The sequence below is a fragment of the Lepidochelys olivacea genome (assembly GCF_965140295.1).
Source record: "Lepidochelys olivacea isolate rLepOli2 genome assembly, chromosome: 7".
Lineage (NCBI taxonomy): Eukaryota > Metazoa > Chordata > Testudines > Cheloniidae > Lepidochelys > Lepidochelys olivacea.
This window is the reverse complement of record NC_140417.1, coordinates 27,626,711-27,652,527: the sequence shown is the minus strand read 5'-3', so window position 1 is coordinate 27,652,527 and position 25,817 is coordinate 27,626,711. Positions and strand designations below refer to the sequence as shown.

The 25,817-nt window shown below is 38.9% G+C and overlaps 1 protein-coding gene across 4 annotated transcripts in view; it reads left to right on the top strand.

Annotated features, from left to right (window-relative positions):
- The window catches only part of CACNA2D3 (calcium voltage-gated channel auxiliary subunit alpha2delta 3), a 728,899-nt gene that overhangs the window by 387,924 nt on the left and 315,158 nt on the right, over positions 1-25,817 (top strand). For all 4 annotated transcript variants that reach the window (XR_014712447.1, XM_084634438.1, XM_084634437.1 and 1 more), the window contains exon 11: positions 858-971. Coding sequence is in view for 3 of the 4 variants with exons in the window: in XM_084634438.1 (XP_084490564.1) it covers positions 858-971 (114 nt within the window). In the remaining variant the exon portion in view is untranslated. The remainder of the gene's footprint in view (positions 1-857; positions 972-25,817) is intronic.

Here is a 25,817-nt window from a genome sequence, read left to right as displayed (position 1 = left end):
ATCTCCCGTTTTCTTGGATTCAGACTCAAGATATATTCCTGGATCAGGAACTGACTTCCTGTGTGACCTTGGAAAAATGACTTAATTTATCTGAGTTTGTGCCACATTTCCTCATCTGTAAAATTGGCATGATATTGCTTCTTAATATACCCCAATTGATACATGGAATAATATTTGCAAGTCACTTAGATACTATGGTCTTGTACTTTGGTATTTGTGTAATAGAAGAGGAAACAGTTGTTATGAGATATCCACTAGGAGTTGTATGACACCCTGGTATATTTGAAGATATGCATATATAAATACTAAAATTTCCCCCCAAATAAAAACTTTATGGGAAAGATTCCTTAAGGAATGCAATCTTCCCTTGAGTAGCTTATGTCTACTGTGATAACAAAAACAAAACAAACAAACAAAAACAAACAAAAAAAACCCCACCCCTCTGATATTCCACAGTACTCAACTGGAGGATTTGGTTCCATATGTGCTTTTCATTTAATGGGTTGTTTTTTGCGGGGATAGAGAAAATGCTAAGGATGCTGTATTTATGAATGTCTATCTTCTAATTGATCAGACTGTTTATACCACTCTGTGGAGACACAATAATAAATGGTACCTCTTTTATTATACAAAGTGTAGTGTAATAGATGAATACATATATAATAAAAGATTACAAAAATTATGTGAATGTTTCTTTAACCTACACACTGGGCTCAGTAGAGCTTCTCTATAGGACCTACGCACTTCTCTAAGGTGCCACAAGTACTCCTTTTCTTTTTGCGAATACAGACTAACACGGCTGCTACTCTGAAACCTGCACTTAAGTCTGTTACTCAAATGACTGTTTCCTTTCACAGTTCAATCACACAGGACAAGGGAGTATTTGCAGTCAAGCCATAATGCTGATCACTGATGGTGCTGTGGACACGTATGATACGATATTTGCAAAGTACAACTGGCCAGACAGGAAGGTAAGTACAGTATAGACACTGTTTGATGGAAAACCTGAATGTTCTTTATCCATGATAAATGTATGTCTAATGAAAAGTTTCTTAAACGTCTTTGTAATAATTTACTTAGATAGATGGATGTTTCTCTAATGACAAAAACAATACTTATATGATCTTGTCTAGGGATGGAGGTGGCCTTTCAATGTATAACCTTCTCAGGATAACAACGTGCTAAGGAAATCATTACCTCTGGGGTCTGTTTTTAGGATTATATGATGTTTCCTCAAAGAGAAATCATTAAAAATGGAAATGTTACCTTCATTTTCTCCTGAAACGTTTATAAAGAATGCAGTGATGGCATGCTGCTTTTAGGAGCCAGAGAAGATTGTGTTGTGTGTTGTGGCTCACGTTGGGCAAGTGACATACTATATGGGTAGAACAGGAGACAATATGGCACTTTCTTGTATTTTTGTGTATGGCAGAGTCGGGGACAGAGTTAGCAATTGACAGTAGATCTAGTTAAAATATCTATTTTGCTCTATATACCTTGATGAGGAAATTTGCCCAAACAAACATAACTAGCCTGTAAATTAATATGCTTTTGGTACTGGGCCCTCTTGCAGTTCCTAGCTGAAAAAGACTCTTATATACATTGTATTCCAATGTTAAGTAGTTTTCTTTTCTCTTGTAGTTTGTTTTTGAGCCTTGCTTTTCTATAGAACAACCATGTTTTAAGGAGGATTTTGTATGTCAAATTCGCTGTTGTGGTATATACCACATATATGCACACAGTCACATATTAGCTCTGAATACTGTTGATTAATATGAAAATGAAACCTGGGGTTTCAACAATGCATGGAATACCACCTAACATATCTGAATATGTTTTGACATGTGATTTTTAGTAAAGTTTCTTTTGCTTATTAAATTTCATTTATTTTCTATACTAATTTTCCCTTTTACCTGAACTAAACCTCATTTATTAACAATTGGGGAGTGAGAGAAAATGGAAGATTATGAGACTGTCTTACTGTTTCTGTTCTATGCATAGTCATAGAAATGTTATGCTGATTACTGTCATTTCATGTAGGGAAAAATGACACACATTTTTGCCATTTCCCACTGGTTAAGAGCTTTTGATTCAGAGAATATCCATTAGTGACTAAAAGCATCTGAAGTCCTATTCCCCTCTTCAGAAACCTTGCTAACTCCTTTTGTAACTCCCCTTCCCTAGAGAAAAAAGTTCATCACTTTTGTGCCTTTGCAAGTATCCATTGAGAGGCATGACATCTGTTCAAGAATGCAGACATGAGATTTTATTTGCATATTGTAGGGAGAGCAATAATATTCTTCTTGAGAAGAGGAGTTAGTCCTTGCTCAGTGGAAATAATAAAAAAGACAATATTTGTTGTTTGCTTCGGACTAATTTTTTGCCCTAGTCACCTTGTTGCTTCATATGGCAGTGTCCTTACCTGTGATTAGTCTAGACTAAAGGAATGTACTGTGTTAAAGAAATCTCTTTGGATGTCAACATTTGCATGTGTACTTCTCATAATTGGATGGGTCGCATCTCAATTGCCAACTAAGTTGAAATGTAACAGAAATGTTTTATATATCTAATAGCATGCTTCAAGAAACACCTTCATGCTTCATCCAGGAGAAATTATTTGCACTTCAGACATAGACATACTTGACCTTTGATTTTGTTTCCCTAATTTTCTTGAGGTGCATGTTGATCAAGCGAATTTTTTAATGTATTATGTCTAGTTATATAAAAATAAGGTTTTTTCCCCCCATTTGACCTCTGTTTTTATTGTTAAAGCATGGAAAAGAATTAATAATGAATAACTTATTCAATGGCAAGATTTTCAACTAAGTTTCTGTTCACAAATTAACTACAAGCAAATGGTGATTTTTCTTGAATGTATCTGTCAATTGAAATGATTCACCAAATAATTATGGGAATAATACAATATTTATATAGTAACTTGTTTGCCAGAAGTTTGAGTATTAAAAATTTTAGCTGTTTTTTATTAGATTTATCGTAGGATATGTTTTTTCCCTAACTGGCTCAGTGTTACTCTTAGAATTGGGCTTCTGTGGCAAATAATCTTGCTTATGAATTCTAAATTCACTTTCCATGTATTCTCTCTAACATTTGCTTAAAAATCTCTGTTTCCATAAACATTCCAGCCAGCAAACTTGTACAAATGTCTGTATTTAAATGTGTACCGAAATGCTTGTGTTTAAAATATGTAAACAAATATTTGTGGCTTCCCCAATATTCACCCAGCTGTAGTAGTGTTTTGAGATAAAGTAACAGACTATAACTTGGATGTGATTATGGTGAGTTAATCATTTTAAACAAATGATTTATTTTTCAGTTGTCATTTTTTCAAATTACAAAGTATATGTATGGGGAAAACAAAATCCTCCATTTTATTCTTATTCAGAATTATTCAAAGCTGTCAGTGTACAGTTTTCAACCTGTATTAATAGCCTGTGAAGAGTTAGTTGTGAATACTTGATCTATGAATTTCAACATTCGTGCTGTATTGTTTAGTTAATTAAATCATGTAGTGGTGTTTCTCTTCCCTGATTCGATGATTTATGAGACTAATCAACACAGCCCTACTTGCAAATATTACAATTATATATATAGTTTAAAATTTGCTTGCAGTGAATAGTTGCACATTTAAAATTAAATTTGCCTTTTTGCGAGTAACAACCCTAATAAAACTTAGCTGCTTGAGCAAATACAGAAGATGAGGGATATGGTTGGTGCTAAGTTATCTTTTGAATCTGAATTAGCATTTGTTGCATTTTTTCCCCAATCTTCTCATCTCCAGTTTGGATATAATAGATTGACGATACAAACTGAAAATAGCTCTAAGTTTTTAAAAAAGCCATGTCAGATGCTTAGAAATAATGAGGAAATATAATAGTGCCATTTTACCAAGTGTATCTTGTGATGAAAAGCTTTTCCTCCCAGAACTATGAACTTCAGTGCATCTCGACTTTCTTCTTGTGTTTTCTGATAGCTTTTAGATATACTAACAAATGCTAGTCTATATAGAAGATCTCAGGGCTCTGTTAGAAGCATGTGTTCTCCGTCCGCTGAGGCCTTATGTTTTCTTAAATCATAGGGTAGGACTAAATCTTGCTCTCCGTTGAACTTTTTCTTGTTAAATGGGAGAGGGCATCAGGAGCCTCTTTCCCACCTGTATGAGCAATATGGGAGGATCACTCCATAACAGTCAAGAAATCTGGTTAACCTTGCAAACCCTTGTGCTAAGTTCCCAAACAGCCATTGTGTGCAGAAGAAGGATTATATCTGGGACACTGATAACTAGCACAGATGCTGCACGTCAGGATGCACTTTACAAATGTGCTTTAGGGAACTTTCTTCTCCCTAATCCGCCATGAGGCCCAGTGTGGGTAGGAGTCCTATAGCAGAGAACACACTGCTCCAGGGCAGTATTTTTTCCTTAATATTAAATGAGGTACATTTTCAAAAGTGTTGTATGTTAACTAGAGTGGGGTGGAAATCTTCCGACGAAATTTCTGAAGGAAAAATATTCCAGTTTGTTGAAAGTGAAACGTTTAAAAATGTCTCCTTTGACAAAAATTCATTTCAAAGGGAAAATTGAAAAAAAGCAATGTCAAAGCATTCCATTTCAACCATTTTGAAACCGAACATTCTGATTTTCCATTTCAGTACAACTTTTCATTTCAATTTTTCAGACTTTTTATTATAAAATATAATATAAAATAAAAAAGTTGAGATCAGCTCTGAACATTTCAGTTTATCAAAGCAAAACATTTTGATTGACCAAAACTGCAATTTTGTAAAATTTGTTTTTTTGGGAAATTTTAAAAATGTTTTGATTTTCTGTGTTCCTGCATGGAAGAAATTTTGAAATTGTCAAATTCCCTCCAAACTAAAAAATCCAGTTTGCAGTGTTTGCTTAGGTTTTTCGTGTATGGAGCTTAGTACATGTTGCTTGAAAATTGTGCCCCAGCATGTTCAGTCATTGATATGAAAACCTTGTCTGTGCTGCTTTACAAGATCGCTAAAACAATCCTGATATTTGTAAGGTGTATGTTTAAAATGAGCTGTAATTTTTCTACCTCTTTCTTTTTGTTTACTTTCTACCCCATCTTCTCATCTTTCCTAGCACTTATGTCTTATTTGTCACTTAGATATTGTGGTAGATCATTTATCTTCATAAATGATCTGGAGGATGGTGTGGATTGCACTCTCAGCAAATTTGCGGATGATACTAAACTGGGAGGAGTGGTAGATACGCTGGAGGGGAGGGATAGGATACAGAAGGACCTAGACCAATTGGAAGATTGGGCCAAAAGGAATCTGATGAGGTTCAATAAGGATAAGTGCAGGGTCCTGCACTTAGGACGGAAGAACCCAATGCACAGCTACAGACTAGGGACCGAATGGCTAGGCAGCAGTTCTGCGGAAAAGGACCTAGGGGTGACAGTGGACGAGAAGCTGGATATGAGTCAGCAGTGTGCCCTTGTTGCCAAGAAGGCCAATGGCATTTTGGGATGTATAAGTAGGGGCATAGCGAGCAGATCGAGGGATGTGATCGTTCCCCTCTATTCGACATTGGTGAGGCCTCATCTGGAGTACTGTGTCCAGTTTTGGGCCCCACACTTCAAGAAGGATGTGGAAAAATTGGAGAGAGTCCAGCGAAGGGCAACAAAAATGATTAGGGGACTGGAACACATGAGTTATGAGGAGAGGCTGAGGGAGCTGGGATTGTTTAGTCTGCAGAAGAGAAGAATGAGGGGGGATTTGATAGCTGCTTTCAACTACCTGAAAGGGGGTTCCAAAGAGGATGGCTCTAGACTGTTCTCAATGGTAGCAGATGAGAGAACGAGGAGTAATGGTCTCAAGTTGCAGTGGGGGAGGTTTAGATTGGATATTAGGAAAAACTTTTTCACTAAGAGGGTGGTGAAACACTGGAATGCGTTACCTAGGGAGGTGGTAGAATCTCCTTCCTTAGAGGTTTTTAAGGTCAGGCTTGACAAAGCCCTGGCTGGGATGATTTAACTGGGAATTGGTCCTGCTTTGAGCAGGGGGTTGGACTAGATGACCTTCTGGGGTCCCTTCCAACCCTGATATTCTATGATTCTATGATTCTATGATTCTAGACAGGGATGGGCCCAAAGAAAATGTTTATGGCTCGAATTCAGAATGGGACTTAAGCATGTGTCTACCTTAATTACCTTGTTGAATAAGGATTTTTTTCCCCATACACTAATAATGTTAAATGATGATAATATGCCATATCTAGTGGCAGCTGCTACATCTTGTCACACACAGAGAGGGACAGATTCAATAAACATAACTGATAAACTTATTCGTAGGATCCTTTGCCAATTTTTTCTTGTCAATAAAAATCTTTTTTTTTAAAAATGATGAGAATGAAAACCCATTTTTGTCATATACATTTTCATTTTTACTCCTTTATTTTCAAACTATACATCTTCTTGCCTTAGGCAAATGGTAATTTTTCTTAGATCTGTATAATCATTGATAAGAGCACTGTATTAATAATCATCACAGAAATATTCCATTTGGTAATTGGTTGAAAATCTGCTTCTTACTGATAATACTTTTAAGTAAAAGTAAAGAAATTCTATTGGATAATATTCAGAACGGTTGAATGCTCTGTTTTCAACTAATCCATGAGAGCAGCTGGCCTGAAAGCAATATTGTTCATTTTGGGAGGCCAGACTAGTTTTGTGCATTATCTGAAGAATTATTACCTTGGAAAGGCTATTCTAAATGAGCTTTTGGACTGCTCCTACTTGTGAGAATATTTTTTTCCTTTTTTGTTTTATGCAAAATCTACAATGTCCCCCAAAAAGAAACCACCCAACCCACCCAAATATCTTTAGATACATTCTCATCCTTGATATGTATATCTGGTAGAGTTATTTAAATAACACAACATGTTTTGTTTGAATGACTCTGGTACTGGAGTTGTTAATGTCTTTCTTTATTTTCCTTTTTAATAGTTCTAAATAGAATCTTAACACTTTAAAAACCTGGACCTTCACACTATAAACGAGTTTTACATTGTTTCGTACTTTTCTCATATTCATACAAACTACCTCCACTGTTCTCAGGTTCAACCACTTAATTACAACAGATCTTAACATCACACTGGCCAAAAAAACAAAAAAAACCCAAGTGTATCCAGCTGCACTGAGTATTTAATATATTCATACAAAAGTACAGCTTTCCAACATGCAACCAAAATTATTCTTAACAAGGATAGTGTTTGTTATGCTTTCTTGCTGGAAGCAGCACCTTGAATGGTTCTGTTCCAAAACACATCCTGTTTGATTCCCAAGGATAACTTTTGTATATCAGCTGAAGCAGTAAGTGAATTAGACACATGCTTTTGTTATCTGTAGTTGCTCCCACTAATATATTAAAATGTACGGTAGGAAAATTTGTCAATTATTGATCAACTGTGTACATTAGGACAACTTAAAATGTATAAAAAGAAAATCATTGTATGGAAAACTGTTTTTCGAGAAAACAAAAACAAAATTCTTCAAGTTTGTCTCAATAAGCCACTGATGACAATAGTTCTCTGTCCATAAGTAATATGATCCCAGTGCCTTTCTTTTGGCAAGAATTCGAAGCAGCTTTCCCTGAGATGAAACATAGCACCTAGTTAATCTTGTTAAAGTGCCACAGCATTTCCAATGACCATGTACGGTCACTTCATCCCTCCTCTGAAAGTCAGAACTTCTTGCAGCATCATGCTCTCCACTGTCATGCTGGGTATTGATTGTATACTCATAACTCAGAGCAAAGAGGACTACCAGCTTAATGAATATTATACTTAAGAGATTTTGAAATGATAAAAGTTAACAAGAGGGTAACAAGTGAGTTCCTACATAGGAGTGGAAAACTTTGTAGAAGGCCAAGTTATCTAAATGTTTAATCTCACTTCTCCACATATCCCCCCTCCTGTCTGTCCATGTATCTATCTCTATCTAGGGACTTATATAGCCTTCCTCATCATTGTATCTGAGCATCTCAAAAAAGGTGGTGTTGGGTTTTTTTGCTTTTTTTTTACCGGTATGCATTTCAGTTTGTGTTCTCTGGCACCCTCTCCAAGAAAGCATTTAAACACATACTTAAAGTCCCACTGAAATCAATGGTATGCTTAAATGCTTTCCTGAGTCAGAGCCTGTGTTAGGTTTGGATATCATCTTTTTGGCTCAGTGTTTGCCAGCTTACTTATTTTCCACATGTATTGGGGCAGCACTCTCAAGAAGCCAGAAGGATCAAATAATTTTTATTTTCTGGACCATCTCTGTTTCAAAGCCTTCATTTGGTGATGTTTTGGCACATTCAGTCTCTGGAAAGGGAAAGGGAAGCATTAAATTCACTGAACTGCAGCACTCCCCATAGGCCTGTAATCTAATCTCTAACCCAGGGAAGGCTTCATGTTTATAATTGAAGGTACAGTTTTAAAGCATTGCACACTATGGTAGATGTGTTAATCCCATTGTTTCTTTATTTTTGTATATGTGTTCTCAGTTTCTTAAAACTTACCCAGTAAAGTTCAAGGACCATAGCCCACCCTGGCTGGTGCAGTTCGGGGAACCAAAACTCTGCCTAGAGTGTCTTCTCCTACAGGAATCCTGCTGGACAGGTTAGGATTCTTCCTATCAGGTTTGAGGAGGGTGAAAGGAGAGAAAGATGGAAATACTCTGGAGCATGTTTGCTGTTCGAAAGAAGCGTGGGAGCAGTTCTTTGATCTTCTGCTGGCCTACACTTGTGTCTAAGAGTAGCATTTGTGGTAGATAGCTTGTGGCCTAGGCACTCCTGTTGTTTTGTAGACTGCTATCTGTTGGAGATGTAGTACCTGGGTTGGCACATTGGCTGTCTATCTTGCTCCTCTTGTTCTTGAGTGTTCTGTGGAAATCCTGCTTTGCTGGGTTTTTTTGGAAGGGAAATATTTTCTCTATGCTCTTTCCTTCCTTGTGAACCATTGCAACTCTGGCTTTAGAAGACAGGCTTTGTCTGTGTTAGCAACCACTTAAGTAATACAAAAGTCAGGAAATACTGTAATGGAATCTTTACTCCTAGTTCCAAAGGACTGTCCATGATGCTGAAATCCTTATCAGCAATTACTGCCTGAAGTATTGTCTGGACAGAATTGTTGAAAAAACAAATCAAACTAATTATCACTTAGTTTTTACTTTGAAACTACAAGCATTTATGTACCAACTTTTGCAGCAGCTTCATGTGGCAAGCAACATTTCTACAGCTCTGTAGATATTCATGCAGTACTTAAAATTAACAAGCAACTCAAAGATTAATTACCTGAAACTTTCTGGGTTTTAGCTTTCACGATAATACCCCACATTAGCAGACAAAAGTAACCAGATAATTACTCCTTAATTATGTGGCACTTAAAAGTATATGTTATGGGATCAATAGTTATAGTGCAGTTACTGATATGAGGCGTTATGCTTTGTTTAAATAAAATGATTTGTCAGTGCTATAAATAAAGCTTTTTCCTTTAACATAAGAGCATAAGAATGGCCATACTGGGTCAGACCAATGGTTCATTTAGCCCAGTATCCTGTCTGCTGACAGTGGCTGGTGCCAGATGCTTCAGAGAGAATGAACAGAACATGGCAGTTATCAAGTGATCCATCCCCTGTCCTCCAGTCCCAGCTTCTGGCTTTAAATTAAACAGTTTAAAACGTTAGCTCTATCAAATGAATAAATATAATAATATCTGCTTTTAATAAAGCTATGTTTTGTTTTAGTAAAAAACCAATGCAGTAAGCAATACAGCTGACCAAAAAGCTACTGCATGTTAAATGCTGTGCATGAGATGAATATCTTTGTACTTTTAAACTTTTAGCCCCATAGAATACCTTTGGGGCTCTTTCATAAATAATGGATGAGCATGCTCTTCACTAACCCTCCTTTTCACAAGGGTAAACGAAACTATTAAACATATTTTCATTTGTTTTGTCTGTAAACATCCTTAAGGACAAAAGTGAAATAAAGTGGGCACTCTGACAACAGGCCAAGGGGAAATGGAGAGCTGCATCGTGGCAAAACAGTGATGACAATTTATCTATTTCTTCAGCTCTGTCATCTACGGGGATATGAAACATTTTCTAGAATTTTAACCAAGTCTCCTTAATTTAGGAACATGCTGATGTTGCAAACATGGAACATTAGTACAGCAAATCGAATGTCCTGACTACACTATTGTCTGGGTGTTATTAAATTGATTTTCTTTTTCTAAAAACGCTGAAGTACTTCAAAGGCAATTGTTATTACTATTGTGCGCACTGTGTATTTTATTGTTAGTTATCTCAAGAACAAAAGGAAAGACGCCATACATATTGTAGGTCTTTGTAAGCTACAACATAACTTAGGTTGATTATCTGTCTTTGGAGGCCCCTCTGCAGTGGGATAAAAGATTGTGTGCCAAACAAAAGCTCTTTGTGATTCTGGGATAAAGGAAAGTTACTGATCATAGAACTGTTAGAGTCCTTGATTCTGGGGTTTCTTTCCATCACCCCTTACAAGTTTTGCAATATTGCTTAAAAGCCACATTCAAGAAGTACGTTTATATGGGTGAAAGCTTTCACCCTATTTGTCCCCTACCTAGTAAAAAGAAGTGGAAGGTGGCTACTTTCCACAATATTATTTTTATTGCCATAGCAGCTAGAAGCTTTTGTCACAGACCAGGACCGCCCTGAACTAGGTCCTGAACAGACACAGAACAAAAAGACAGATTGTAAGCTCTTTGGGGCAGGGACTAAGTATAAGACAATAGATGGAGAAAGACAGTGGAGTACAAGGAAGCGGTGAGACAGTACTGGGCAGCAGGGTAGGCAGTAGTCTCAATAGACAGTTTTTTGTTTCAATTAGAAATAACACAGAGGTGTCTGAAAGTCAGCCATTTACAGCTGTGTTCCCTAATTCAGAATTCCTAGATGCTAGAGATTTCTGTTAGGAGACCCTGATCTTAATTTGCTACAAATAACTCCTCTTATCAGTTAAAAGCAAAAAAAAAAAAGAGAGAGAGAAAGAGAGAGAGAAAGGGGGGATTTTGTTAAAATAAGGGTAATCAAATCTCATCCTTTTATGATGTAAATGGATTGGCACAGGAAGGACTACTTTCCCTCATGGAAAGAATTATGCATTTGGCCGCAATCATGTATTGGCTGATGCTTCCTGAATGCTTCACAAATTTTAGTGTGAATAATCATTTATACCTATTAAAATTTCGACCCAACGTGCCTTTATCCTGTTTAAATGTTTATCAACCAATCAAGGAGCAGAAACAATATTATGTTTCTTAGGGGACCAATTCAACTTGGCTAATAATTAGTGAACAGTCAAAGCAAACAGACTTGTGGTTTGAAATGTATTTGTCCGAACTATTTGGCACTACTTATAAGTAACAAACACATATGAAGAAAATCAGGATAAATTTGCTAATAAAAATGGCTCCATTTATTGTATAGTACCCAGCACTGGGCTGTGGACAGTCAGGCCTAGCAGGTGGAGCAGGAATCAGAGACCAATGGTCAAATCTAAGTCCGAGCCAGGAGTCAGAGCTCAAGGGTCAGAACTGAAGTCAGAGCTCAAGGGTCAGAACTGAAGTCAGAGCCTGTAATCAGAGCTGAGAGTCAGAATCGGGGTATCTGCAGTCAGAGAAGGCAGGGGCAGAGCTGGGTGCAAGGCTTGGACAAGGCTGGAAGAAGGTGAGTATAGCGGGGCTGTGTTGTATCAACCAGGCAAGGTACTAACAAGCTTCAACAGTACTTTATTTTCAAAGTGGAAACCTCTTTACCTTGGATCTTAAGAACAATGAAATATCAATCAGGTTCTTAAAAGAAGAATTTTAATTAAAGAAAAGGTAAAAGGATTACCTCTGTAACATCAGGATGGAAAATACTTTACAGGGTATTCAGATTCAAAACAAAGAGGATCCCCCTCTGGGCAAAACCTTAAAGTTACAGAAAACAGGAATAAACCTCCCTCTTAACACAGGGAAAATTCACATAAAACAAAAGATAAACTAATCCGCCTTGCCTGGCTTACCTATACTGGTTGCAATATTGGAGACTTGGATTAGGATGTGTTGGAGAAGATGGATTTCTGTCTGGCCTCTCTCAGTCCCAAGAGAGAACAAACACGTAAACAAAGAGCACAAACAAAAGCCTTTCGCCCCCCAAGATTTGAAAGTATCTTGTTCCCTTATTGGTCCTTTGGGTCAGGTGCCAGCCAGGTTAGCTGAGCTTCTTAACCCTTTACAGGTAACAGGATGTTGCCTCTGGCCAGGAGGGATTTTATAGCACTTTATACAGAAAGGTGGTTACCCTTCCCTTTATATTTATGACAAAGACACTATACTGTTGGCAGAAATATTTCACTGAAAACACTGTAGATACTACATAAAATAGTGGTCATCTGGGTCTGACAGGCCGTCTCTCAAGCCCCGGTTCCAGTGCAATGTCTTGTTGTGTTGGTACTACGGTGAAGTCATCCAGTGCAGACTGGGTGTTGGCATAATCTGCTCTTGGTGCATAGGCAGGTGCAAGATAAGAAGCATTCCATACCTGCCCATCAGAAAGTCGATAGGTGTAAGATCCCTTCTTCTCTATGATTTTAAGAGGAGCTGTGAATTTATGGTCCCCTTTGCATAAAATTCCAGGTTTTCATATCCTAACAAAGGAACCACACTCAAACTTTGGTTCCTTAGCACCCAACCGCTTGTCTGTGAAAGCCTTAGACTTTGCTTGGTTCTGTTCAACTGTTCTTCTCATATCATCCAAATTTGGGGCATCAGGTCGTGCCTTTAACAATCCAGCAATGTTCAATTTAGTATTCATCTGTTTCCCATGCAGTAACTCTGCGGGTGATCTTTGCATTGTGACATGTCATGTAGCCTGGTATGCTTGCAAGAAATCAGTAGTGAAGGGTATCCACAATTGCCCTTCCAGTTTAGCAGTTTGTAAACTCTTTTTCAAACTTCTGTTAAACCGTTCGATTTTCCCATTGGCTTGAGGGTAATATAGGGATGACCTTCTGTGTTAAATGTTCCTCTGTGCTAGAAAAGTTTCAAACTCCAGGGAAGTAAATTGACTACCATTATCTGAAACCAGTTCTTTGGGGTTACCTTCCCTGCTAAAAACTGAAGAGAGGAACTTAATTACTGTAACAGAAGAGATTTGTGATGTAAACACTACCTCAGGCCATTTACTGAAATAGTCTATTAAAGTGATGGCATAACGGCAGTCAGGTGGAGCAGTATCAAAGGGTCCTACAATGTCAATCACCACTTTTTCCCATGCAGATTCAGGAAGAGGAACAGGCTGTAATGGAGGGGTACATGTCACTGCTGTCTTATCATGCATTTGGCAAGTGACACAGGATTTTATGAGTGCTTCAGTTTGAGAGCCCATCCCTGGCCACCAATACAGATCCCGTAGTCATTGTTTGGTTTGGACAATTACTTGATGAATATGAGTTTTGACTGTAATTCTTTTGGCACGAGGAGCCGGTGTGTACCTTATAGCACACAGCCATCAAACAAAGAAAGTGCATCCTGAACTCTAAAATAAGGCAGCAAAACTGGGTCAAGGCTTTTAGGGTGACTGGGCAATCTCTTTGTCAGAAATTCCCGTAGTTTTTGTTGAATTGGACACGCTGAACAAGCAGCTTGAAATTGTTCTCTTATAACTGCAGTGAGAATGCTTGTAATAAGCACAACCACTACATCCTCATCCTCCGGTGGACCATCTGGTGAAGGCAAAGGCAGGTGAGAAATGCAATCAGCGACCACATTTTGGTTTTCAGGCTTATATTCCAGTTCATAATTGAAAGAGATTAGTCTTGCAGACCATCGAGCAATACGGTATCCTGCTCTTCTCGTCCTTTCGTGGTGAGCAGCATCGTCAAAAGGCTGTCGTCTGTGCACAACTTGAACATGCAGCCCCAGAGGTAAGTTCTCCATTTTTCAGTAGCCCAGACACAAGCAAGTGCTTCTTTTTTTGACTGTAGAATATTTTCTCTCAGCATTACTTAGTGTCCTTGAAGCAAATGCAACAGTCCTCTCTGTGTTGTCCTCATGCAGTTGTGTGAGCACAGCCCCAAGTCCATAATCAGAAGCACCAGTAGTTACAATTGTGGGCAATGCAGGACTATGTACAGTCAAGGTCTTTCACCGTTTCGAAACTAGCTTGTGCATCCGTTGTCCACACTAAGGTTGAACTTCTCCGTAGTAATTCCCATAACGGTTCAATGACAGAACCATAATTGGGAATGAATTTTGCATACCAGGAGGTAAGAGCCAAGAAGGAACGTAAGGTTTGCCAATCTGTTGGAGGAGGAGCATTTGAAATTGCCAGAATATGATCTGGATCAGGTTTTAGTCCAACCTGTGAAATTGTATGCCCCCGAAAGGAGAGTTCAGTTTGTCTAAATTTGCCTTTGGACCTATTGAGCTGGAGACCTGCTGTGCTGATGCAGTTCAGTACAGACTGCAGGTTATTGTCATGCTCCTCAGAAGTATTTCCAAACACGATAATATCATCCAGATAGTACTGAACTCCATGTTGATTCTTCAGAATCAATGAGATCATTTTTTGAAAGGCACTTGGGGCAGATGCGAGACCGTATGGAACACGTTTAAAACGAAATAGTCCCTCACGTGTAATAAATGCTGTGGGGTGTCTGCTATCTTCATGCATCATAACCTGGTGGTATGCGCTCTGCAAATCAAGAGTAGAAAACAGCTTTGCTCCACGGAGTTCTGCAAATACTTCTTGTATGTGAGGAAGAGGATGGCTGTCAATCACAGTAGCTTTATTTGGCTCCCTTACGTCCACACAAAGGTGAATGCCTCCAACCTTCTTCTGCATCACTACTATTGGAGAAACCCATTCCAAGGAGTTGATCTCTTCAATAATGTCCTTTTGAACAACTTTTCTAAGTTCCTCTGAAGCAGTTTCCCTGACTGAAAATGGTAAGCGCCGTAACTTCTGTCGTACAGGCATCACATTATTCAGCATTTTAACTTTATGCAGAAACCCATAAGCACAGCCGAGTTTCTCCTCATCTTGGCGTTGGGTCCCAGCTGAAACTGGTGTGTGTACTGCAAGAGTGCTTTGCTGAGGAAGATCAATTCATCCCTTAACTACCCTGAGATTTAAAGCAGCCAATAAATCTCTGCCAAGGATAGGAGTGCCTTTGTGGACAATGTAGAACTCTGCAGTTAGACAGCAATCACCAAAAGTAACTGTTACTGGCAGGCAGCCATGTACTGGAATATGGTTTTTCAAATAGCACACCAAGTGAAGTTTGGGTTCAGTAAGAGGCACATCTTTAAAGTAATGCAGATAGATGGAATCAAGTAGTATAGACACTGCTGAGCCCGTGTCCAACGTTAGCTGAATAGAGTGTGGTTTGCCTGAGGGTATGGTGGGAACGTTTACAGTGCACTTTATCTGTTCTGGAATATGTGTAGTAGTGATTTTGTCCATGCTCAGCACAGTAACATCTGGTATTGTAACTGCATGCACCTGTTGATTAAACTGGCTACTGCGACATACTTTAGCAAAATGAGAGGGCTGGGACTGACAGCCAATAAGAAAAGGCTGGGAGGCAGCCAATCAGGGCCAGGCTGTGCCCTATAAAAGGACTGTGAGCCAGGTGCTGGGTCGGTCTCTCTCTAGCTTTGGAGAGAGATGGACCTAGCTGCCTGAAGGAGCAAAGGGTACTGTGGACAGAGCAGTGTTGGGGAAAGGGCAGGCAGAGCTGGGGAGCTCAGGCCTGGCAACCTCCCAGGCTGCAGCCTGACAGGAAGGCCGAGAGAGGTACTGGGCTGCAGGGAAAGGCAGCAGGGTCCAAACTCCCCTTGCCAGTGGTGAGTGGCCATTATACTGCAGTCTGCCCCAATGAACAGGAGCTAGATGATGACTGGCAGTAGCCACTGAGGTGAGGTGGACTTAGGAGGTTGGGTGTTCCCCTGGGAGGGGAGACCCAGAGAATGAGGGGACTGCTGGGGCAGAACCCCAGGGTAAGTGGCACTGGGGTCTGGGAGGGACACGGGGGCCTGAGGCAGGTGAGTCACCGGCCAGCAGAGGGTGCTCTGAGCTGGAATCGAGCTAATTTCCAGGGTAACCAGCAGGAGGCACTGCACCAGTGAGCGTCGCTTTGCTACAGTGAAGATCTAGGTGAAAAAAAAGAACAGCTTCCTGGAATTCCTTCCCTCGTAAATAGTGTGCCTGGACCAGTTGGAGGTCATGGAGGTGCTCACAGTCTGGTCTTCTGTGGATAGCACTTCCCCGGTGTTTAGTCTGCCAGCATTTATAGCACATCGATCATGGCAGCCAGGTGGTAGTGTGGGAGTGTCACTCATCTGGAGCCCTGCAGGCCAGGGTTCTACTTCACTGGATCCTTACACCAGCAATTCCTCTTTAAGGATGAGTGGTTCAGCAAATGTACCCATTTAATTTTGGAAAATGTGCCCAGACTAAGACCTCTGTTTTAGAAATAGTGGTTTTGTGATGAATTATGTCATCCATTTATGGAAATAGTGAGATCATTTATTTATTGTAATCCTTCAACAGCCTGATAAAATTGTTTTTTAGTCAGTGTGGTTAAAGCTGAACACTGCTGCAATTTATTGAAAGCCAGAACATAGTTCACTGTCTCCGTTTATTTTTAATTACTTTTGCTTATAGTGTATGTATCTTCTGACTTAAACAAGACAAGCATGAGAGAGAGATCTGAGGCATAGTCAGAACTGATATATTGTACAATAGTAACTTAAAAGTTCTGTGCAGTATCATGAGTGAAGAGAGCACACCATGCATACTGTTAATCGTTCACTGCCAAAAAAAAAAAAAAGAAACTATAAATTCATATTACCCATGCTTAGTCAACTAGGTCTTGCCGTATAACGTATTTAAAACAGTATTTCAGTGTATTAGATACAAAGTGAAATCAGTTGAACAGTTTGATGTTAGATTAAGCATCTTCATAAATCACCTATTTTAAAAATTGACTGCTAAAAACTTTCTGAAATTGTCTGAATTTATATTGGGCTAGCCTGTCACTTTACAGTCTGCCCTGATCAAAGGGCAGTCTCATTGTTCCCCTGGATGGGGAGGAAGCAAACTGCAGTGGCACTAACTGGTTTCTTGCATGTTCTTCTGATGGATCCTGGACTAGTTTGACTTCTGGTTTGATGTGGCATAGCAATTCTCATGTCCCACAAGTGACTTTAAAGTAATTAGTCAAAATACAGACAACCTAAAAGAGACGATTTTCCTTTTCCTGTTTTCTGTAAATTCAGTCTAGATGTTGGGAGTATATTGCAGCCTAATTTGGATAGTTCTGCAGTCCTTTCTCAGGCAGTTGGAACTTTTGCATGAGTGAAGATTGCAGTATTTGACACACGTGTTTATATATAGTCCTGGCAGAATTAATATGAAAAGTCTAAACACATTGCTTTCAAAGGCTTAAAGTTATATTTTGTTTAGATATAGTTAAATTGAATGTAGAAGTTGGCAGTTTGATGTCTTAAATACTAAATCAAGAGAAGCATGATGTGAGACATAAGAATTGCTATGTCACATCAGACCAGTGGGAAAAAGTTACAAGAAGAGAAAATTCAGGGTTTGGTATAGTATGTCTGAGATTCTGTCATCATCTCATTATGTATGCATTGCAAGGTATTTCTTGCTTATCTTGTTCATAGCTGGCAAATACTGCTGCTGGAAAGTATAAGAGTCAAATGAAGTTTATTTTTTACCCAGATTTTTACTATTATCCTGTGCAGAGCCTGACTATGTAGTAAACTCCACTGTCATACATTGAGGAGTCATCATTTGTGTACACGGGATCACACTGTACAGTACACTCCTTAAGGTGTCAATTCTGGAAAGCACTTAAACATGTGAGAAATCCCAGCCCAGCTAAATAAAGTATTAAAGCACAGGCGTAAATCCCACTGAAGTCATACATATAAAGTCAATGGGACTCAAGCATGCACTGGAGTGCTTTACTGAATTTGAGGACTGAGTGCTTATTATCTTAAGAGACCTCTCTTTGAAATTCTGCAGTAGGATCATCTTAAATGTGTATAAAATAGGTGCTTATAAATTACCTTTGTATTCTGTGTTTTATATAATTTGCACTTTTGTTTATTTCAGTTTATTAGTAGAGAAATTACCATTATGTCCTATAAACTGACATAAGAACCAGTTTCCTTTACTCTCACACTTTTGGAAAATTTGATCGTCTCTGTAGACTTAACTTTTGTGTCCCACTCTTGATGGGAAAAATCTGCTGAAAAACTGATAAAACCTGCAGTTCTCCATAAGTGTTCCGAATGAAAGAGTGATTTTTGCCATCATCATATAATCCTCTCTGATACCCTTACTTGAATCATTTCTATAAAAAGAAAATTGAAATGAAGAGATTTATACATCTGAGTGAATATGTTCTGTTTCTGTGGGATAACACTTGTGCATAGACTTCTGTTAGATTCTAAACTCAACATCAGAGGTTTCCCCTTAGGAGCTCTTGAAGCCTCTTCCTGGATTGTAACATACAAGTTGAGTTAATTTTATTGTTGGATGCTCCACAATGTAGTAGACTTTCTTCCATTGTCTTACTTCCTTAGGGATTCATATCTTGAAAAAACACATAAGGATCATGAATCACCTGGGACTCGTTGAAGAGTACATTGTACTTGTACAGTGTGTCCCCCTTGGGCTGCTGTTCAACATGCTATTATAAAAATAGAAGCAACCATGAATGCACAAATTTTATTGTGTTAGTTATAAAAACTAGATAATTCTTTCATTTTGGAAATGCGCTTTCAAGACTATGGCTTTTTGGAGTCAAAAGAATTTCATATGTAGTGTCTGAAATCTTACTTTACGTTAGACAATAACAACAATCAAGCAGGTGTCACAAGAGAAAACACCTGGATCAAATTGCATTCTAGAAGAGAACTATAAGACACTCACACTTCAAGGCACCTAATATGGCTCTTCTGGATTTATCTGGCAGCAAGAATCAGTGCCACAGGATGTCAAGGAGACCAACATTGCAAGCTCTGTAAATGTAAGGGTAATAGGGCAAACTGTCATAATCTCCACAGCATTTTCCTACTCTCTGTTGCTGGGAAAATTCTTGCATGGGTCACATGGAATAGACTTAACACCTATCGTGTGGAAACCGTCCTCCTAGAGACTGTGTGGATTTCAGTCCAGAAAGGGCCCAATAGACATGCTTTTCACAGCCTGCCAGCTTTAAGGAAAGTCTGGGAGCAAAACCATGGTCCTTTTAGAGGATCATAGGACTGGAAGGGACCTTGAGACATCTTCTAGTCCAGTCCCCCTCACTCAAGGCAAGACTAAGTATTATCCAGACCATCCCTGATAGGTGACTGCCTAACTTGCTCTTAAAAATCTCCAATGATGGAGGTTCCACAACCTCCCTAGGCAATTTATTCTAGTTAGGAAGTTTTTCCTAATGTCCAACCTACACTGCTTTTGCTGCGATTTAAGCCCATTGCTTCTTGTCCTATCCTCAGAGATTAACAAGAACAATTTTTCTCCCTCCTCCTTGTAACAACCTTTTATGTACTTGAAAACTGTTATCATGTTCCCCCCTAAGTCTTCTCTTTTCCAGACTAGACAAACCCAGTTTTTTCAGCCTTCCCTCATAGGTCATGTTTTCTAGACCTTTAATCATTTTTGTTGCTCTTCTCTGGAGTTTCTCCAATTTGTCCACATCTTTCCTGAAATGTGGCACCCCGAACTGGACACAATACTCCAGTTGAGGCCTAATCAGCTCGGAGTAGAGCAAACGAATTACTTCTCGCGTTATGCGTGCAACACTCTTGCTAATACATCCCAGAATGATGTTCGCTTTTTTTGCAACAGTGTTACATTGTTGACTCATATTTAGCTTGTGAATCTGCTATGATCCCCAGATACCTTTCTGCAATACTCCTTTATAAAATACTCGGTAGTCATTTTCCATTTTGTATGTGTGCAATTAATTGTTCCTTCCTAAGTGGGGTATTTTGCATTTGTCCTTATTGAATTTCATCCTATTTACTTTAGACCATATCTCCAGTTTGTCCAGATCATTTTGAATTTTAATCCTATCCTCCACAACACTTGCAAATCCTCCCAGCTTGTTATCCTCCCCAAACTTTATAGTTGTACTCTTTATGTCATTATCTAGATCACTGATAAAGATATTCAACAGAATTGATCCCAGAACTGATCCCTGTGGTATCCCACTCAATATGCCCTTCCAGCTTGGCTGTGGACTGCTAATAACTACTCTCTCAGAATGGTTTTCCAACCAGTTATGCATCCAAATTATAGTAGTTCAATCTAGGTTTTATTTCCCTAGGTTTGTTTATGAGAAGGTCATGTGAGACACTTACTAAAATCAAGATATACCACAAGAGTTTAGTGAGCTTTAATCATATGGGAAGTTTTAAGAGCCTAAACTTTTAAGATTATTTAAGACAAATTATGTTCCAACACAGGATGCTAAATTTCTGAAAAGGACTTATTATTTAAAATTAATTTTAACTCATAACCTACATAAGATATACTTGTAAATTCACAAAAAAAAATCATTCTCTACTCCAAGAGAATATACTGTAATTCTGGGGAAGATATGCTAAATTCTTCACACCTAACAGAGTGGCTTAAGGGCAAAAGTCAAAAGAACTTTAATGATGGAATTGCAAGCAGCTCTTCCATGATGATTATGATTATTGGACATTTATAGTTCAGGGGATAGAAGCACTTTAGAAGTTAGCAGCTCCTGTGCTTATTCTTGTAGACTTTGCTTCTTCCCTGAAGTAATGAGAAGAAACTTAAAATGAGGAAAAAAAGAATAGGCACAGCTGTTAATCTTTCTTTGTTCTGGAGGATAATTTGAGGGTTAACCCCAGTCATTCTTTTTCATTTGATTGCTTAATAGAAATTCCAAGAGTTTAAAAGAAAATCTGAGCAAAAACATTGTGGGGGAGTGCAGGGAGAGAAGGAAGTAAGCCAGGGGGCTCAGCAAATTTTTCTGCTGCACAGAAGTAAGGCTGAAATGAAACTGCCTAGAATGCTGGCTATGAAAATCAAGTATACAGTGAATTACCCATCTGCACAGACTTGGAAGAAAACATTTCCAAGCCATTGACTGATGTTGCCATTTATAATGTGGTTTTCAACAAACTGATTATAAAATTAATGGCTGCAGCTGACCTCCCCTTACAGTATGCTTTATGCTTAGAGAGATGTGAAACACTGATCAAATAATCAATGCTATGTTAGGCACAGCACATCGCTTCAGTTTGCCAGTTTTGGCCTGCCCAGCTTCCACTGATCAAGCATTAACAACAAATAAGGACATAACCATCCTAAAAGTGACTGCATTGCAGTTAACAGGCTGCAAGAATGCAGTTATGTTCATCTCTCTGTTGCCATTTAAAAAAAGAACCAGAGAAATTCCCAGATAATCTATCTGCTCTATTAGCCTCATCCTCAGAGACTAAATTAACAGGATACAGAATAAAAACAACTAAACGCACTTATTACTATCATTCTTGCTGTGAAAAATCAGTGGCTGATTTCTTCTTAAAATAGGAGTGTTGTCTATATCCTGCCTGCTGGAACATCTGTGATAGAGATGGGTGAATACTAGCAACATTTGCCATTAGCAGTTGTGCAAATGTTGAAATGATTCTGCTTTGGTCAAGCTTACACTCATTTCCGTCAAATATTCATATAATCAAGATTTATTGGCACAAAAATTCATGGAAGGCAAATTTCATCATTATACATACAAGTACAGCCTTGGTTGAATAGTCTTTCCATTTATTCCCTTTATACTTCCACCTTGGAGAGCCTGTTTAAATGGGGTGCCAGGACAGCTACCAGTTGGTTCAAGCCCTGTGGGCATGGCTCTACAGCAGTCTACTAGAGAATTTCAATAGAGCGCACAACAGCACACAGCTGATGTGTGGAAAGCTTCTCATTGCTTCCCCCCATAGAATATGGGGCTGACCTCATGACCTATCCCGTGATGTTGGGACAAAATCCCCCCTTCCCAGAAAAGAATAATCTGGGACTCCACACCAAAAACCACCAGGCAGTTTCTTTCCCCGTTTTGCCACTGTCCTGTGGGTTTTTCTACGGAAACAGGCAATAGGGCCCTTATATCTCACTTTCCATCTGAGACTTTCAAGCACTTGAGAAATATCAATTAATACTGAGCTGTAAAGGCCAGATTCTGCCACAGTTATTAATGCTGAGTGGTACCTTTTTTCTCCAATAGTCCCAATGAGACTTCTCAGCAAGAATAAGGGTGGTAGAACTGGGACTAATAGATGGTACTAATAGAAGTTTAGCATGATTAGTTATAATTACTGGTATGATTGCTATTGTTGTTGTTTGTTCATGTTTTGATTCTTTTAGACAATCAAAAATAAATGTGTGTGATACAGTCAGATGTGTACATAAAGAGCATGTGAAAACTGTGTCTACAGCAATCTTAGCATCATGTTTGAGAATAGTGAGTTTTTGGCTAAAAAGACACTGGTTGGCTAAATGCATTTTAACGCAAGGTACTCCATTTTGCAGCTAGTTGTTTTAATTAGAGTGACCTAAATACTCCCTAAAAGGTAGACAAAGTGGAGATGAGCCAAACATTTGAGATTGCCTTTGTGAAATGACATCCTAGTATAACTTCAGCCAGAAAAGTGTGCTTGGCTCATATCTGGGGGAGGGGGTTAAGAGTGACAGCTAATAACCCACTTGATCAGTACGGTCAGTGGTCTTTTTCGTTGTTTTTTTTTTATATGGCTGTCCCAAGCTTATGCACAGTTCTCTTGAAAGGTGGGACTAAAAATGAATTCTCAGATCAGCGGTTTGCTCTGTTTGGCTTAATGAGAGAGGGACTCCTAAACATAATTAACTTGTGTAGTTTTAGTTTAGCCCTCGTGGCTGTCGAGAAGAGCTTGAAAACATGAAGTATTAACACACAAAAATGAGAAGGCAAATAAAAATAACCCACATTTATTGTCTGTTTTAACAAAAATCTTGATTATAGGGGTGTGGAGGAACCTGGGGTTGGTAATACTGTCCTGCTGCCACTGCCGCTTCAGGGGCAGGAGAGCAGGCAAAGGTGGCACCATGTCCTGGTGTGCTTCGGACTCTGAAATATCTATATACGGCTCTGCCCCCATCACCCTGTCTTGTGCAAAGGCTGGGTAGGATTGGTACAGGAACTGCTCCCTCTCAATTTCTGGGGGTTACACAGTTCCCCAAAGTATGTGGTTAGGGGTGGAATCAAGGGTTCTGAACTGGCTTTCCATGCAAGGGGTAGTAGGCTGTACCCTATGAAGGAGTGTAACAGTATGCATGCTGCCCCTGTGCACCCAAAGGCTTTGAAAAGCAGCAGAATGCACAGCAGAATGCCCACCAGTGTTGACTCTGGGGCACCGTGATTCCAATGGCCCCCAGTGCAGGGCACAATCTATCAGGTGAAAACCAGAACTGGTGCTGTTAAGACTTAGTTCTGCCTCATGAAGGAAAAATGATTTATCAAGTTTATTTTCAGCTCTAGAAAAGTGAACTGTTCCTTTTTATTTGTAGGGCAAATTGGTAATTTTCTCCATGGCTACACTAAACCCTTTGTTGACTCTGCATTGCATATCTAGGAAACCTATATTTTCATTTTTTTGGTATCAGTACATGACATTTTAAAAACAAAATTTCTCTTGTTTTCTTTTAACAGCCACTAAAAGTGCATGTAAAGTCATACAGAGAAGGAAAAGTAGTAACTACTTAAGTTTTCTAAGTTATTATCAATTTTCTTTCTTCTCATATCTATTTAAGGCCACTTGTTACAAGAAAATATGGAATCTTTAGCAATAAACTATGTAAAATGCATAAAATAAGCAACGTGGTAAACAGTCTAGATAACTCGTCATAATCCAGGAAGCCGGAGGTGAAATAACACTTGGCTTAGCTATATTTAAGTTCATGACATTTTAAATGAGCGAATGTTTAATAGGCATAAGTGAATAGTAATGTAAAGCAAGCCAAGTACGTATATGAAAAACACTCCTAATGAACTATTTTTTCCCGTCACATATGGGGCTAGATTTACCAAAAAGAAAGAGGCTCAACAAAACACACACGTCTTTGAGCTACATCTTCTCCTCCTCCAGAGTGATTTATTAATGGGTTGTTGAGTAGCAAAAGAACCTGGCCTTCGTTCCCACATTAATATTTAATCAAGTGCTAACAGCGCTACAATATCTACAAGACCCAGAACTGCCTACAGGAGCTCTGCTGGTACAAATTGTTCCTGCTCTCCGAGGGACAGAGGATTATGAAATTAAAGGTATAGGCAGGTTACAATGCCATCATAAGCAATATCCTCACACTTCTAATTTTCTTACTTGAGCTTACTGCTCTTTTCAGATGTAAAAGAAGGTGTTGCTCGCTTCGCCTGGGGATGGCTTGAGATGCGTTGTTTCCTTTTACATCGTTGCATGAGAGAAATTAGCTCAACTTTTTCAAAGACTAGGTATTTCTTTTCAGGTCTTCCAAAAACAAAATTCAGAATCTGCCCTTCTGTAAGAGAAAAACAACTTTGGTGAGTATTAGTCTGTAATGTGAACAAGGGCCTCTAACAATTTCAGAAAAAGTGTAAGGCTGCTACAGCACCTGACCAGTAATTTATTTAAACCAGATTTCAGTTGGGAGTTTTTGTACACTGTCTCTTTGTAGAAGTGCCAGTTACCTTTTCCAGTGCATTAAGGTGAGCATTAAGTTTACACTCTCTAGGATGCGTTAGTGTTAGGTACACAAGCATTGAATTTGGCATGTTCCTTTTGAAAGACTGTCTGTCACAGTGGGTGAGATTTGGCTCTCCTTGGTGAGGAACGTGGTTTCTATTTTCAGCTCTGCCTGAGGTGACCTTGTGCAAGCTCTCATTTATCTTATCTGCGAAATTAGCGAATGATAGCTACCCCTCAAGGTACGAAATGTTGTACGATAATAAGGATTGTGAAGGGCACTGAAATATTAACAGCAGTCAGTGGAAGAGCTGGGACTGGAACTCCTCATGCGGCTTGCAGTGTAGTGTATATTTCATTAGGCTACAGGGGATTGTTAGGGGAGAGGCTTGCTTTCCATCTTGCTTCCCCAGAATTGGGCGATGGCTGGAGCTTTTTGCATCATTACGAAACCATCTGCAGCAGGGGGTGAAAATGACATTATTCGTGATAGAATTCACAAAAGTGGCAATGCTGTACAGGACCAAATTTTATTTAATTTAGATTGGTATAAATCCAGAGTAACTACTCCAGTGGATTTACTCTAGATATAACATTGATGGACCTTCTTAACAACTCAAATGCAGAATGTGTAAGTCGACTGCTCTCTCTAAATATATCAGAGGGATAAATACCAGGGAGGGAGAGGAATTATTTAAACTCCGTACCAATGTGGACCACAAGAACAAATGGATATAAACTGGCCATCAGGAAGTTTAGACTTGAAATTAGACAAAGGTTTCTAACCATCAGAGGAATGAAGTTCTGGAATAGCCTTCCAAAGGGAGCAGTGGAGGCAAGAGACATATCTGGCTTCAAGACTAAGCTTGATAAGTTTATGGAACTAACTTTCCTCTAGCTAGTTCTACTGTGTGCCAACACAGTACATCATTTTCTATATTTTGTTTTAATGGGTAAACGGAACACACGTTTTACCTGATGCAATGGTATAAGG